Source organism: Amblyraja radiata, chromosome 3 (genome assembly GCF_010909765.2).
Source record: "Amblyraja radiata isolate CabotCenter1 chromosome 3, sAmbRad1.1.pri, whole genome shotgun sequence".
NCBI classification, from domain to species: Eukaryota; Metazoa; Chordata; class Chondrichthyes; order Rajiformes; family Rajidae; genus Amblyraja; species Amblyraja radiata.
This window is the reverse complement of record NC_045958.1, coordinates 65690749-65703855: the sequence shown is the minus strand read 5'-3', so window position 1 is coordinate 65703855 and position 13107 is coordinate 65690749. Positions and strand designations below refer to the sequence as shown.

The following is a 13107-nucleotide window of genomic DNA, read 5'->3' as shown; positions in this document are numbered from 1 at the left end:
CTTCAAAAGAAGGAATCTCAAACATACTGTAACGTGACCAGATCTGTATCTTGCGGAATAACATCTGAATTGGTCGTCTCCTTTGAGCAGTCCAATGTATCTACACTGTTCAAAAACAAACAAAATATATCAAAGTCAGTCAGTCATTTGTGAAACAGCAGTTCAATAAAATTACAAATTCAAACTATTAATTATGGCCTCTTGATCTAGTAAGCTGGTATTAATTTTGTCCTGACTGAGGGAACTGGTAGAGGAGATAGGAAGATCCCAAATGTATTGCAACGAGTTAAACAGAATTTTAGACCTCTATGAGCGGCATCAAGTCTTCCAATAAATTTACTGAGAATAGTGAAAGTCTCAAACGTTCGAATTATTACAACACTAATGTATAAATGGCAACATTTCAGAGCACGTTAAATGTGACACAGAAAAACTGATAATCTGCTATGGGGAGTTAAATATTGGGAAGGTAGCACTATTGTCATTTGCCACTCAATTATTATGTTTGTTTATCTCACTGACTATTTCTAACCCCCCCCCACCCCACCCCCACCCCACCCACAGAATACCACAGAAAATATTATGTACTCTCAAGATCACATTTAATAGAATAATATTGCTTAAATATATAGTTATTGGACTTTGCATTTCGGAAAAGTCCCAGCTGAGAGGAAGACAGCAAAATACTGAAAATATTGGGGGTGAAAATTACTTCAGGACAGTTTGTTAGGAAAATGAAAGAAATGGTAACAGAATACTTATACAGATGAGTGAGTATAATTTTATGGATGAGAAATTGTGTTCAACCAATTGATGACTTCTTTGACAAAGTAACTAGCATGTTAGATAACAAGGAAGAAAATGAATGTAGCAAATGTTGTTATCCATAATTTGGTCTGTGAAGTGCCCCATAAAGGATTACTGCATTAGATAAGCACCTCTGGATTTGAACGTAATAGGTTAAGTCCAGGGGGTCAGATATGGGGCTTTATGTGTGGGGCACATATATTGTCAGTGCAAAGGGGCTATGAGCAAGGCCAAGTGTGCATCCAGAGTCAAGGTCTGGAATAGTACTAGGTGTGCAGTCAAAGCTGGGACCAGGGGAGTGTTCAGCACTGGAACCTAAGCAGGTAAGCAGCCATGATCAGGGTAGAATAGGGGGCCAGGTGTAAGGCTGGACTCAGGTACAGGAATAAGAGAAGGTATGCAAATAGCAGGGCCAGGAGTAGTACCTGGTGTGCAGTGAGACCCAGGTTGGTCAACATGGGCCAAGTGTTTGATTATAACCCGATTTCCATACATGAATACACTAAAATAATTCATGTGCTGCACGTGTCGATCAGAGCCTGGGCTCTACTGTGGAATGTAATTAGGAATGTAATTTAGTCTAACGTTATTCATAGCTAATCCAATTTAAAGCATATATATATATATATATATTGAATTCAAGTGTAAGTTAAAAGACTCGCTACAGTATGCACCATATTGCACAATTTCAAACTGAAAAATGCAAAAGTTCCGTACCAATGGGAGGGGGATATCGGAATTGAAAATATTGGGAATTGTCGCATTTGCTCACTGCATTTCATCACCAGCAAGGCATTATTTGTGTTTTTTCTTGATTCCTTTGGTATCTAAAAAGTCTCAGAAGTGATAAATCTGGCTGTAAATTTTTCTTCAGATGCGTTTTCATTTTGTATGTAAAAATCCACTTGAGAACCACGGGCGATTTAAAAAATTTACAGCCAGATTTATAATTTCTGAAACTTTTTAGATGCCAAAGGAATCAAGAAAAAACACAAATAATGCCTTAGTTGATGAAATGCAGTGAGCAAACGGCCAATGTTCGCCAAGCACTCTGGCTGTTGTTGTCCCTTCAGCTCTCACTTCTATCTACGGTCCTTTCTCCTCACTTTTGGAATTCTGAAGTAGGCTAAATGTCTCACACTCTTATCTCGATTTCCATAATTATTTACAGCGCAAAAATTGACAATTTCAGCGGGTTTTAACGGGCCCCGCTACGCTGGAAACAATGGTAAGTGCCTACCTGCAGTTCATCGCGTGTACTCCATTTGGAGTAGCGTAGCAACAGTACGGGTCATGGGTCGTGACCTGACTGCCGTGAAACCTCCCTATAGCATCCATTTAAAAAGTATTGAGACATATAAACGGGCAGGGAGCAGAGTTTGCAGACCATGTGCAGGCAGGTGAAATTCATTAAATGGATTGGAATCATGGTCAGCACATTGTGGTTAAAGGACACTGTATTGAAGGGTTCTGACCCGAAATGTCACCCATCTTTTTTTCTCCAGAGATGCTGCCTGACCAGCTGCGTAATTGCAGCAACTTGAGTCTATCCTTGATTTAAACCAGCATCTGCAGTTCCTTGTTTCTACATCTTGTACTATTTTTTGTTTTGCTCTCTCCTCATTCCCCGAGCTCCACTTAAAAACTGTTATCAATCACCGTCAACTCACCACTCGCCCCTTCTCACCTGGTTTACCGCAGCCACTTGACTAACCCTGGTCGGCGCACTCACCTGCACACCATCTGCAACTCGTCCACCATGTTGGTGGGCAGGCTCCACTGGGCAACCAGCTGCTGCACCACGTCCCCTTCGCGACCCAGCGCCATGTCCGTCTTCTTCAGCTTCTCTCGCCACAGCCCACCGAAGCTGCCGACATTGAAGGCTTTTGTGTTTACATCTATCAGCTCATAATCGGGGACATGGTCGTGGTCGGGTCCGGAGACGGAGACGGCAGCCACGCTCGGCCCCGCCGCCATGTCTGCGCTCGGCATTGTGGGATGGAAGGCACATCTATGATCTTTGCTTCTAGAAACGGTGACGGCGAGAGACGACCTGCTGGAGACGTTTAAAATAACTGGGGAAATACACGAAACGGTAAACTAAACATTCACCAAAGTAAAATAATAAATTAAATTGCTTTAAAAAATATTGGGCTGAGGATTGATGGAAAATGCAGATCAGGTAAGATCTGTGGAAAGAACCGTTCTACATTTCCCTTGAACAACGTCCCCTTTGATGTCTCGTTTTCACACCTTACCCTTCCATATCTCTGTGTCTCCCTCTGCTCTGATGCTCAGTCTGAAGAAGGGTCTCGACCCGAAACGTCGCCCATTCCTTCTCTCCAGAGATGCTGCCTCACCCACTGAGTTACTCCAGCATTTTGTGTCTTCATTCAGAACAGAGTTACTGTCTGCTGTTATCAACTCGTTTCATAACGCGATCATTAAGGTAATAAAACCAAGCCTCTTATTTGGTCGAACTGCATGTCTTCCATGCTATTTACAGGATTCACTGGCGAAAAAAATTGAAACTCCAATTTAGTTTAGTTTAGAGATACATCGTGGAAGTAGGCCGTTCGGCCCACCAACGATCACCCGCACACTAATTGTATCCCACACACTAATTGTATCCCACACACTAGGGGCAATTTTACCAAAGCCTACAAACCTGTACATCTCTGGAATGTGGGATGATGCCGATGCACCAGGATAAACTCCGTCCTGACAGCAAGTTAAACCACTGTACCACTGTGCCGCCCTCAAATTGTGAAATAAAAACTACAAGGGGCTCCATTCCAAGGTAGCTAAGTAAGTAGTGAAGAATGGGTCTACATTAAAACTTGGTATAAACGTGATGTTCACCTGTTAGTGACAATTCACACCCCTCCTGTGTATTTCAGAGAAATTAACCATTGTTCCTAGGTTATTTTTGTCATGTGTACTGAGATACAGTGAAAAGAGTTTTGTTTGCGTGCTATCATGTCACATTAAATCAAATCATATATATAAGTACAATCGAGCTGTACACAAATACAACGGATAGTACAAAGGAAAAAATAAACAGATACAGAACATAGTGTTGCACAATATTGTTAGTTACAGAGAAAAATTCCAAGGACAGCTATGAGGTAGGTTGGAAGATTGCACTATACCCTAATTTATAGGAGGACCCATGAATTCTGCAGAGAAGATTTAAGTGGATGTTGCCAGGGCTTGAGGGCCCGAGCTATACGGAGAGATTTGAAGGCAAGAACTTTATTCCTTGGAGTGCAGGAGGATGAGGAGTGATCTTATAGAGGTGCATAAAACGGGAGCTCCGGTTTCCTCCTACTCTCCAAAGACGTCCCGGTTTGTAAGCAGATTGGCTTGGTAAAATTGTAAATTATATCTGCTCTCACCACCAATGCCTCCAGTATGCACCACTAAGCAGCTAGCTATGTATATATCCACTAAGTAAAAGAAACTACAGACGATTGATTCCACACTCAAGCAAATGCTAAACACCTGCGTCTTGTCTTACACTTAACATAACCTTCCATCAAACAATCAAAGCGCCACTAATATCAACCTCATATACTGTTTAAAACCGAAAGGAATACACTTACCTCGCGTTATACATTTCCTTTCTACCCCCAAATGACACTGTTTCTTCTCCAAATCCATCTACTGCCTTTCTCTGCTGCCTCTGATATCTCCTTTGTGTCCTGACACAAACTGCCATGAATTCATAACTCTCCAGATAGCGACGTGGTTGATCGCGGTATGAAACCTCTACAACCCAAAGTACATTTGCTTTCCATCCTCGGTGCTCAACTTCTGCTGCCAAATCTACATATCTAAACTTTTACCTTTCATAAGCTCATCCATTGAGTTCTCCCAAGTCACCATCAATTGTATAAAATACACAGTCTAACTGACCATAACACTATATCTGGCCTTGAACTAGTACTAGTAGTCGAGAGCATGCTGACCGCTTGCATCGTGGCTTGGTTCGGCAACTTGAGCGCCCTGGAGAGGAAAAGACTACAAAAAGTAGTAAACACTGCCCAGTCCATCATCGGCTCTGACCTTCCTTCCATCGAGGGGATTTATCGCAGTCGCTGCCTCAAAAAGGCTGGCAGTATCATCAAAGACCCACACCATCCTGGCCACACACTCATCTCCCTGCTACCTTCAGGTAGAAGGTACAGGAGCCTGAAGACTGCAACGACCAGGTTCAGGAATAGCTACTTTCTCACAGCCATCAGGCTATTAAACCTGGCTCGGACAAAACTCTGATCATTAATAACCCACTATCTGTTATTTACATTTCATCAGTTTATTTATTCATGTGTGTATATATTTATATAATGGTATATGGACACACTGATCTGTTTTGTAGTAATTGTCTACTATATTCTGTGTGCTGAATCAAAGCAATAATTTCATTGTCCTATCAGGGACACATGACAATAAACTCTCTTGAACTTGAACATTATTTCCTGCGGAACAACAAGCTTTCCTCCCAAGTCTACCTGCATCTCCCAATCATTGGCTCTCCTTAGCTGGCCTAACTCATGCCTGTCTATAAAACTTTCCTCCTCTACCTTTCTCTCCCTCACAGACAAAATAAGTAGCTACACTCACAGTTCTATTTCATACAGAGTTCACCTGAGCTCTCCTCTCAATTGCTGTAGCTATACACTTCAAGACCTGGTTATGCCACCAAGTATATCGACTTTAAGAAAGACTAGTCTTACATCCTGACGAAATATGCCTCAACGTTGTCACCTCCAAACACAGGGAACACACTGGGTTCCCACCTCTCCAGTGTTTGAAGTTCTGCGGTGATGGTAGTACATCATAAATAGCTCCTGTCAGGCAACTTACAAGACCCGTCTCCAAGCACCACAGGTCCTTCCAGCTAAATCTTCTCTTTTCTACACTTTCACAGTTCATCCACTGTCCATGCTTAACCTGAGTCACTGCTTCCTCCTGATGACATACCACCTCCACAATCAATTTTCTCCTCTCTGTTGGACCTGCCTTACTCCACACTAATTTCCCTGTGTTAAGCCCCAGGCTTCCTTTCCCTTGCTGCACCCTACCAACAATGTCTGTAAGCCTCAGCGCTGCCTGTGCTTCCTGCACTGCCTGCCTTGAGTTCCATTTCCCCCTTTTGTTAGGCTAGACAATGGTAAATGGAGAATACCTTTCCCATATAAAGCCACATTACTAAGACACCGAGGAACTCCTTACCAGTTCCTAATACACAGTATGAACTAACCAATCTCTCAACCCTTTCCACCTTAGATTTTGGCACTTCATATACTGTTAACGGCCATATCAACGCAGGGAATAACCCAAACTACAAATACCACAACTTCAATGTGCCTAGAACCCCGGACTTCTCTATCCTTTCTAACCCATCAACAACATATTTTCTAAGTTGCTGAACCTTTTCAGTGTCTCCATCTTCCTGTTATACCACCTACCCAAGTGTTTAACTGGCTTCTCCCTTATAGATGGGATTTCTTCCTCATCTACACAAAACCTTTTCTCAGTGGACAGAAGTACAAAAGCATGAAAGCACCTAGCACCAGATTCAAGGTCAGCTCCCCGCTGTTATCTGACTCTTGATGGACCTCTCAGATGCTAAGGATGTATTCCCTTACTTCCAATCCACTTCTTTGTAACTCTTGCACTTTATAGCTTTAACACTATGTTTCCTTATTCTTTTTTCACTATCTGTTCTACTCGTGTATGGTAGGATTGCACTGATATATGGTACCATTTGCCCAGATAGCACACAAAACATGGATTTTACTTCGGAGTCACGTGAGTGACTACTTGAAGAAGGGCCGTCCGTCTGTATGCGCGTCATTACTTCTGAACGCAACGCGCACGACGGACTGGCAGGCACTGTGTCCTCCCAGCCGTCGGGATGGGCAGGTAAGGAAAGTTGAACTACTTACGTGAAGAAGGGCCGTCCGTCTGCATGCACGTCATTACGTCTGAACGCAACGCGCACGACGGACTGGCAGGCACTGTGTCCTCCCAGCCACCGGGATGGGCAGGTAAGGAAAGTTGAACTACTTACCTGCGTTCTTTCGGGCTTGAAGGTTTTTGTAGTTTCAGAGCCCAGATGTCGAGGAGACGGTCTGCGGGGAAGTCGGCTGCCGAAGACCGCAGCATTCCCAGTAGCGGGCGACGGTCTTGTTCCCGACATTAGCGCCGGCAGCAGAATTGGCAGGAGACTTCGTGCAGGAGGAGGAGCTCCGTGGTGGTCCTGCGGGACGTAATACCACCCGCAACTCTAACAAACCCGTTGACTCAGATGAGTCCGGGGAAGAGGGATACCCTCCCTCAACGGAGAGCGTCTGAGGACGACTCTCCCACATGGAGCAACTTATGGAGAAGTTGCTCCAACAATGATCTGCTCCAAAGGAGGGAGCTGTATCGGCACGGGCCTACAGCAGGCCGCGCCAGCAGCCTCGCACATGGGGCAGCCCAATGTCTTCCCCATTGGAGGGGGAAGTACATATGGAAGAAACCACTCTGAATCAGAGTACAAAAGAACAGGGGGGGAAACCTTCCCAGGGACAAGCAGAAGAAAGGAAATAAGTAAGTAAGTTTTACTTATATAGCACTGTTTAAGTCAACTTGCATTGACACCAAAGTGCTTTACATAAAATGAATAATAAACTTCCATACAAACAAAAGAAAAGAAGTACTTCTGCAATCATCCAGGTTCCACTGGGTGCTTCCCTGGATGGAGATCTAGCTAATTGACAGCCCGGGTATTATGGAGAACCCGCAGGCAGTGGCACCTGTTTCAGGGCTGCACAAATGTCTCCTGCTCTGAGGAGAGGAGCATTCACGGTCAGTTTCAGTCTGACCCAAAGCAAGAACCTCATTTAGGTCCGCTGGAGGGGCCATGTTAGTGCAGGTATCCTCAGGGGCCTGCGGCAGCACCTGTTTTCAGGGCTGCCTACAAATCTCACTCTCAGTGGAGGGGAGTGTGAGTGATCAGTAGGTAACTGATCTCGAATTTAAAGTATGAACATACTGAAGTACATGCATATGGCCTCAAGAGCCAGCAGTTGGAAGAATATCCGCACGCTACAAATGCCGGCAAGGGAACAGCGCTATCAGGGTGACTTTGGAGAAACCAGCCGCCGAATCCTCTCTTCAAGTAAGACCAGAAGAAGGAAGCAAAAGCTGTCGGACCAATCAAGGTACCAACGACAAGCAAAACTTCATCAGTAGGCGACAACACACCCCACACCTCCATAGGGGGTAAGCGGTTCACTGAAGCCGGTGGTAGCTTGAAAGCTGGGCACGGAAATATGATCAGAGTCGTCTTTCAAGGCAGTCTCAGAATTATGGCCAGAATTGTCCTACAAGGCAGGCTCAGTATGATGAGGTTTTCAGACCAAGACCCAAACAGAGGTCAGGAGAAACATGGAATCCACACTCCCTACCAGTCCTACTCCCAATCAAGGAGAGAAAAGGAACCCGCATCAGGGGCCTTTGGGCTTACCACAAGAACACCGGTAGCCATGGAGGTAGGTGGGTCTGGGTTTACTGAAACAAGGGATTGTGGACCAGTTACATGTTGGTAATTTTACTCTTGTGTTTTTGTTCAAAATGACAATAACATGAATTTCAGATCTGGTTTTAAAAAACAGATAATAACATGTGATTATTTTTACTGCACAACATACATAGGTTCCAAGCAGACTTGGAACTCGGACCGGAGTTGTCTTCAAGGCAGGCCCAGTATTATGGGCAGGATTGCCTTTCAGGACAGGTGACAGATGGAGGATGTCACTTCATCCAGGTTTAACTCATATGTGCAGTACAGACTTTCAGAACAACAATTTTTTGTTACAGTCTAACAACTGTTTTATAGGAGCTTCCTAAAAAATGGTCACATGGCATACATCGACCTCAAAGATGCATACTATTCGGTGTCTATTCACTAAGAACAGGAGATATTTGAAGTTTAACTGGATGGCATGGCTCTGCCAAATGGGTTGACATCAGCTCCTAGACTACTGACTAAACTACGGAAACCAATTCTGGGTCTACAAAGGTCTCAGAACCACATAGTAATGGCATATTTGGAGGACATTTTCATTTTGGAGTCACCAAGAATTGGCAGAAGCATCAGTCAAAGCAAACCAAAACCCTGTTTGAAAGACTTGGTTACCTCATCCATCCAGTTAAATCAAAATTGACACCTACAAGGGTAATTGATTACCTAGAATTTACTATCAAAAACAGTAAATATGTTGGTGACTTTGCCTAGGGGCAAACAACAATATTTAATTAAGCCTGCTATGACCTGATAGTCAAATACTAGTCATCTATCAGGCAAACAGCGAGTGTAATTGGCAAATAGTAGCTGCATTTCCAGCAGTACGTCACGGGCCTTTGCATTACCAGAATTTACAGCGAGCGAAGGAACGAACACTCAGATTCCATGTAGGCCAAATTGGCAAAACTATGGATTGCCAGCAGAGGCCATTGTTGAATAACTATGGTGGATAACGAACGTGAGACAGCTCAAGGGAAATTTTGCTCGACAGCCATCGGGGGTTTTTCAGACCTATGCAAGCGGCTAAAGATGGGGAGCCACAAACACAGTCTAGAGCTGTGGGGGCAGATGGAATGAGCAGGAGCCTGTAATTCCCCCAACACATGGAATAAATTACCCAGAATTGTTGGGGGCACAATATGGACTCAAGGTTTTCTGTAGCAATATGCAACCGGTGCTTGTTCAAATTCAGATTGATAACACCACTGCGGTGGCATATATCAATCACAAGGGTGGTGTAAAATCTGTATCTTACGACAGATTGTCGAACCTCATTTGGCACTGGTGTATCGAGAGGAATATTTGGGTAACAGCGGTCTATCTACTAGGTAGATATAACACGGTGACAGATGCTGGATCACGAATGTTTAATAACAACACAGAATGGATGTTGAATCAGGCAGTATTTAACGAAATAACTACACGATTTGGCATACCCGATATTGATCTGTTTGCATCTAGACTAAACCATCAGTTACCCAGATATGTGTCCTGCGAGCTGGATCCAGGAGCAAAGGCAGTGGATGCTTTCTCCCTCAATTGGGGAGGAATGTTTATGTATGCTTTCCGCCAATTTGTCTCACAAACCGATGCTTGACCAAAATCAAGCAAGACTAAGCCACAGGCATATTGGTAGTGCCAGATTGGCCTACTCAAGCCTGGTTCCTAAAAATTTTTGGGAACTATAGTCCAGCCAGTTATGACTGTACCCAAGAGCAGGGACCTCCTAGTGAACCCAGTTACAGGGAGTAATCATCCACTACATGAACGTATTAACTTGTTGGTCTGCAGATTCTGAGGAGGCCATTTCAAGGCATAGGACTGTCCGAACAAATACAACACAGTTCGGATAACGGATGTCTTGGAGTTTCTATCAACTCTGTACTATAACTATAAACAAAGTTATAGTGCAATCTATAGTGCCAGAGGCGCACTCTCCTCCTATCTGATGCTGGAAGCAGGGCACGGGTCGATAGGAACGCACCCCTTTACAACAAAATTCATGAAGGGAATTTACAATTTAATACCTCCAAGGCCAAGGTACACGGACACATGGGATGTGAGCGTGGTACTAACCCTACTTTGACAGTGGGGACCGCCTATAACTAACCCTGAAGGTGGTATGCTGACAAAGAGTCCAGAGACTGCAAAAGCTACGGTTGGACTACATGACCACCAATATGAACAACATAACATTCGTAATCAGGAACCTGATAAAACAGAGCAGGCCAGGAATGCCAGGGATGAAGATCCAGTTCTTGGCATATCCAGAGGACCAACGGTTGTGTATGTGGTAACACACTAACACCACTATCTGAGAGTTACGGAGAACCTCAGAGGCTCAGAACAATCGGTCCTCATCAGCCATAAAAAACCACACTAGAAGGTGTCAACTCAAACCATCTCCAGATGGTCAAAGGAGGTAATGGAAGTAGCAGGAGTGAACATTTATATGGTTAAATCTCACTCCACCAGGGCAGCAAGAGCTATGGACGTGCCCCTTGACGACATCCTAGTGGCTGTAGGATGGACGAATGAAATAATGGTCCACCGGTTTTATAACAAACCCATAACCGGACTGGGGGTGTTTGCACGTACCATTTTAAGTTCTGTCCCTTAGTTTCCCCCCAAGGTTAGGAGGGGTAACTATTTTTTTTAAACTTTCTTTCATTTAAAGCATCAGTGTCTTTACTTAACTACGTAATGTCTGAATGCTTTAATGATTACACGCATCCATGGTCAATCCATTCAGTGTGTGACGCCTGGATTCGTAACCGGCATAAAATCACAGAGCTTTGAAATCTTCACGTAGTCACTCACGTGACTCCGAAGTAAAATAGTAAGATTAAACGAGAACTTACCAGTTTGAAGTTTGATCTTGATTTTATGAGGAGTTACGATGAGCGATTACGTGCCCACCGCTCCCACCCTCATACTATCAAGGTCATATGGAAGTTCTAGTTTCTTCACAATCTTACTATTCTCAGGTCTTCTTTTTATCTGTGATTTAACACCGCTGCTTTGAAGATTAACGCGCACGCAGACGGATGGCCCTTCTTCACGTAATCGCTCATCGTAACTCCTCATAAAATCAAGATCAAACTTCAAACTGGTAAGTTCTCGTTTAATCTTACTATTATCACTGTTAGTCTAAAGTCTGTTTTTGGGGGAAACCTTAACTTTTCTATGTGGGGGAGGGGGGCAGGGTAAGGAGGAAACTGTTTCCCAGTCGCTTCCTGGCGGGGACGCGACTATTCTCCGAGTCGTGTCCTCGCCCCCCATCTCGCGGCCTACCACCTGCATCGGAGCGGCCTTTCTTGCCGGGGATCGAGAACCGGACCGGAGCGACAAGATTAGATTAGATTAGATTAGATTCGTTTATTGTCATTCAGACCTTTCGGTCTGAACGAAATTTTGTTTCCCTGCAGTCATACATATAATTAAAAAATGACAAAAACACACAATGAACACAAATTTAACATCCACCACAGTGAGTTCACCAAACACCTCCTCGCTGTGGTGGAAGGCAAAATCTTAAAGTCTCTGTCTCTTCCCTCTTTGTTCTCCCTCTGCGCTGAGGCGACGGTTCAAACTCCGTGGGTGGTCGCTGCCGCCGCCACAGCTCCGAGGCCGAGTTGGGTCTCCGCTGCCGACGCCACGGTTCCGGGGCCGAGTCGGGTCTCCGTTGCCGCTGCCGCTGCCGCCACCACAGCTCTGAGGCCGAGTCGGGTCTCCGCTGCCGCTGCCTCCGCCACAGCTTCGGGGCCGAGTCGGGTCTCCGCTGCCTCCGCCACAGCTTCGGGGCCGAGTCGGGTCTCCGCTGCCGCTGCCAACAGCGGCGGAACAGCGTTGGATTCACCACGGAGCGGGTGATGCCTACCTGGATCGCCGTTTGGAGCTCCGGAGCGTTGGGCCGTTGCTCCAACATCGTGGAGCTGCGGTTTGGGAGAGCTCCCAACGCTGGCGGCGCTGCCCGTCATCGCGGAGTTCTGAGGCTCCTTGCAGAGGGCCGCCAGCATGAGTCTCCGCCTGGCGCGGCCTGCGGACTTTAGGAGGGGGCCTGCTCTGTTGTCCAGGCCGCTGAGGACGTCCCCCAGCCCCGACGTCGGACTTACATCACCCTGGCGAGCGGGCCTGAATATCGGGCCGCCCATAACGGCAACTGCGGAGGGCTCGGGGAGGCCCCGACCACGGGTGAACATTGGGGAACATTAGAGGAAGAGACTGACTTTGGTGCCTTCCCTCACAGTGGGAAAATTTGATTCTGCTGTGTGGGAATGTTTTTATGTTGAATTGTTACGACTCCCGAATGCAGGTACTTCAGAGCCGCGTAACATAATTCAAAAACCAGGTTCAAGTTCAAAAATAGTTTTAATTATTCAATGGAACACAAAACCCAAACCTGATTCAAACAACCCAGTCAGGGATATGGATGGACTGACAAACAATTTAACAGTGCTCCAGCCAGCCACGTGATGGACCGTCGAACCGGAGACTCTAAAACCTGCCTAAAGAGATATAACCCTGAAACAAAATACACGAAAACACTAAGGTCAGCCCTTATCCGTCCCAATTCAATATTTGTTAACAAGTAATGGTGAAAGTTCTATGCCATGTGGCCAGGCCTTCCGCAGCTCACACCAGCAGTCTGCTCACGTCAGGGTCGACGAAAAAGAGTGAGAATCCTGGGAGACTCTGGTATTTAAGCTTCAGATGAG

General features: G+C 45.3%; 2 protein-coding genes across 5 annotated transcripts in view; one reads left to right on the top strand and one right to left on the bottom strand.

Moving 5' to 3' along the window:
• The window catches only part of snapc3 (small nuclear RNA activating complex polypeptide 3), a 28796-nt gene extending 25990 nt beyond the window's left edge, over positions 1-2806 (bottom strand). For both annotated transcript variants that reach the window (XM_033017950.1, XM_033017951.1), the window contains exons 1-2: positions 2540-2806; positions 28-105 (exon numbers count right to left, since the gene is read on the bottom strand). In XM_033017950.1, the coding sequence (XP_032873841.1) occupies positions 28-105; positions 2540-2799 (338 nt within the window). In that variant the 5' untranslated portion in view covers positions 2800-2806. The remainder of the gene's footprint in view (positions 1-27; positions 106-2539) is intronic.
• Positions 2796-13107, top strand: part of ttc39b (tetratricopeptide repeat domain 39B) — a 150188-nt gene continuing 139876 nt past the window's right edge. Inside the window, exon 1 of one of the 3 annotated variants that reach the window (XM_033017944.1) lies at positions 2796-2902. Coding sequence is in view for 1 of the 3 variants with exons in the window: in XM_033017949.1 (XP_032873840.1) it covers positions 2972-2989 (18 nt within the window). In the remaining 2 variants the exon portion in view is untranslated. Of the gene's footprint in view, positions 2990-13107 lie in introns of all 3 variants that reach the window. The other 2 variants (XM_033017943.1, XM_033017949.1) reach the window with 2 other exon arrangements.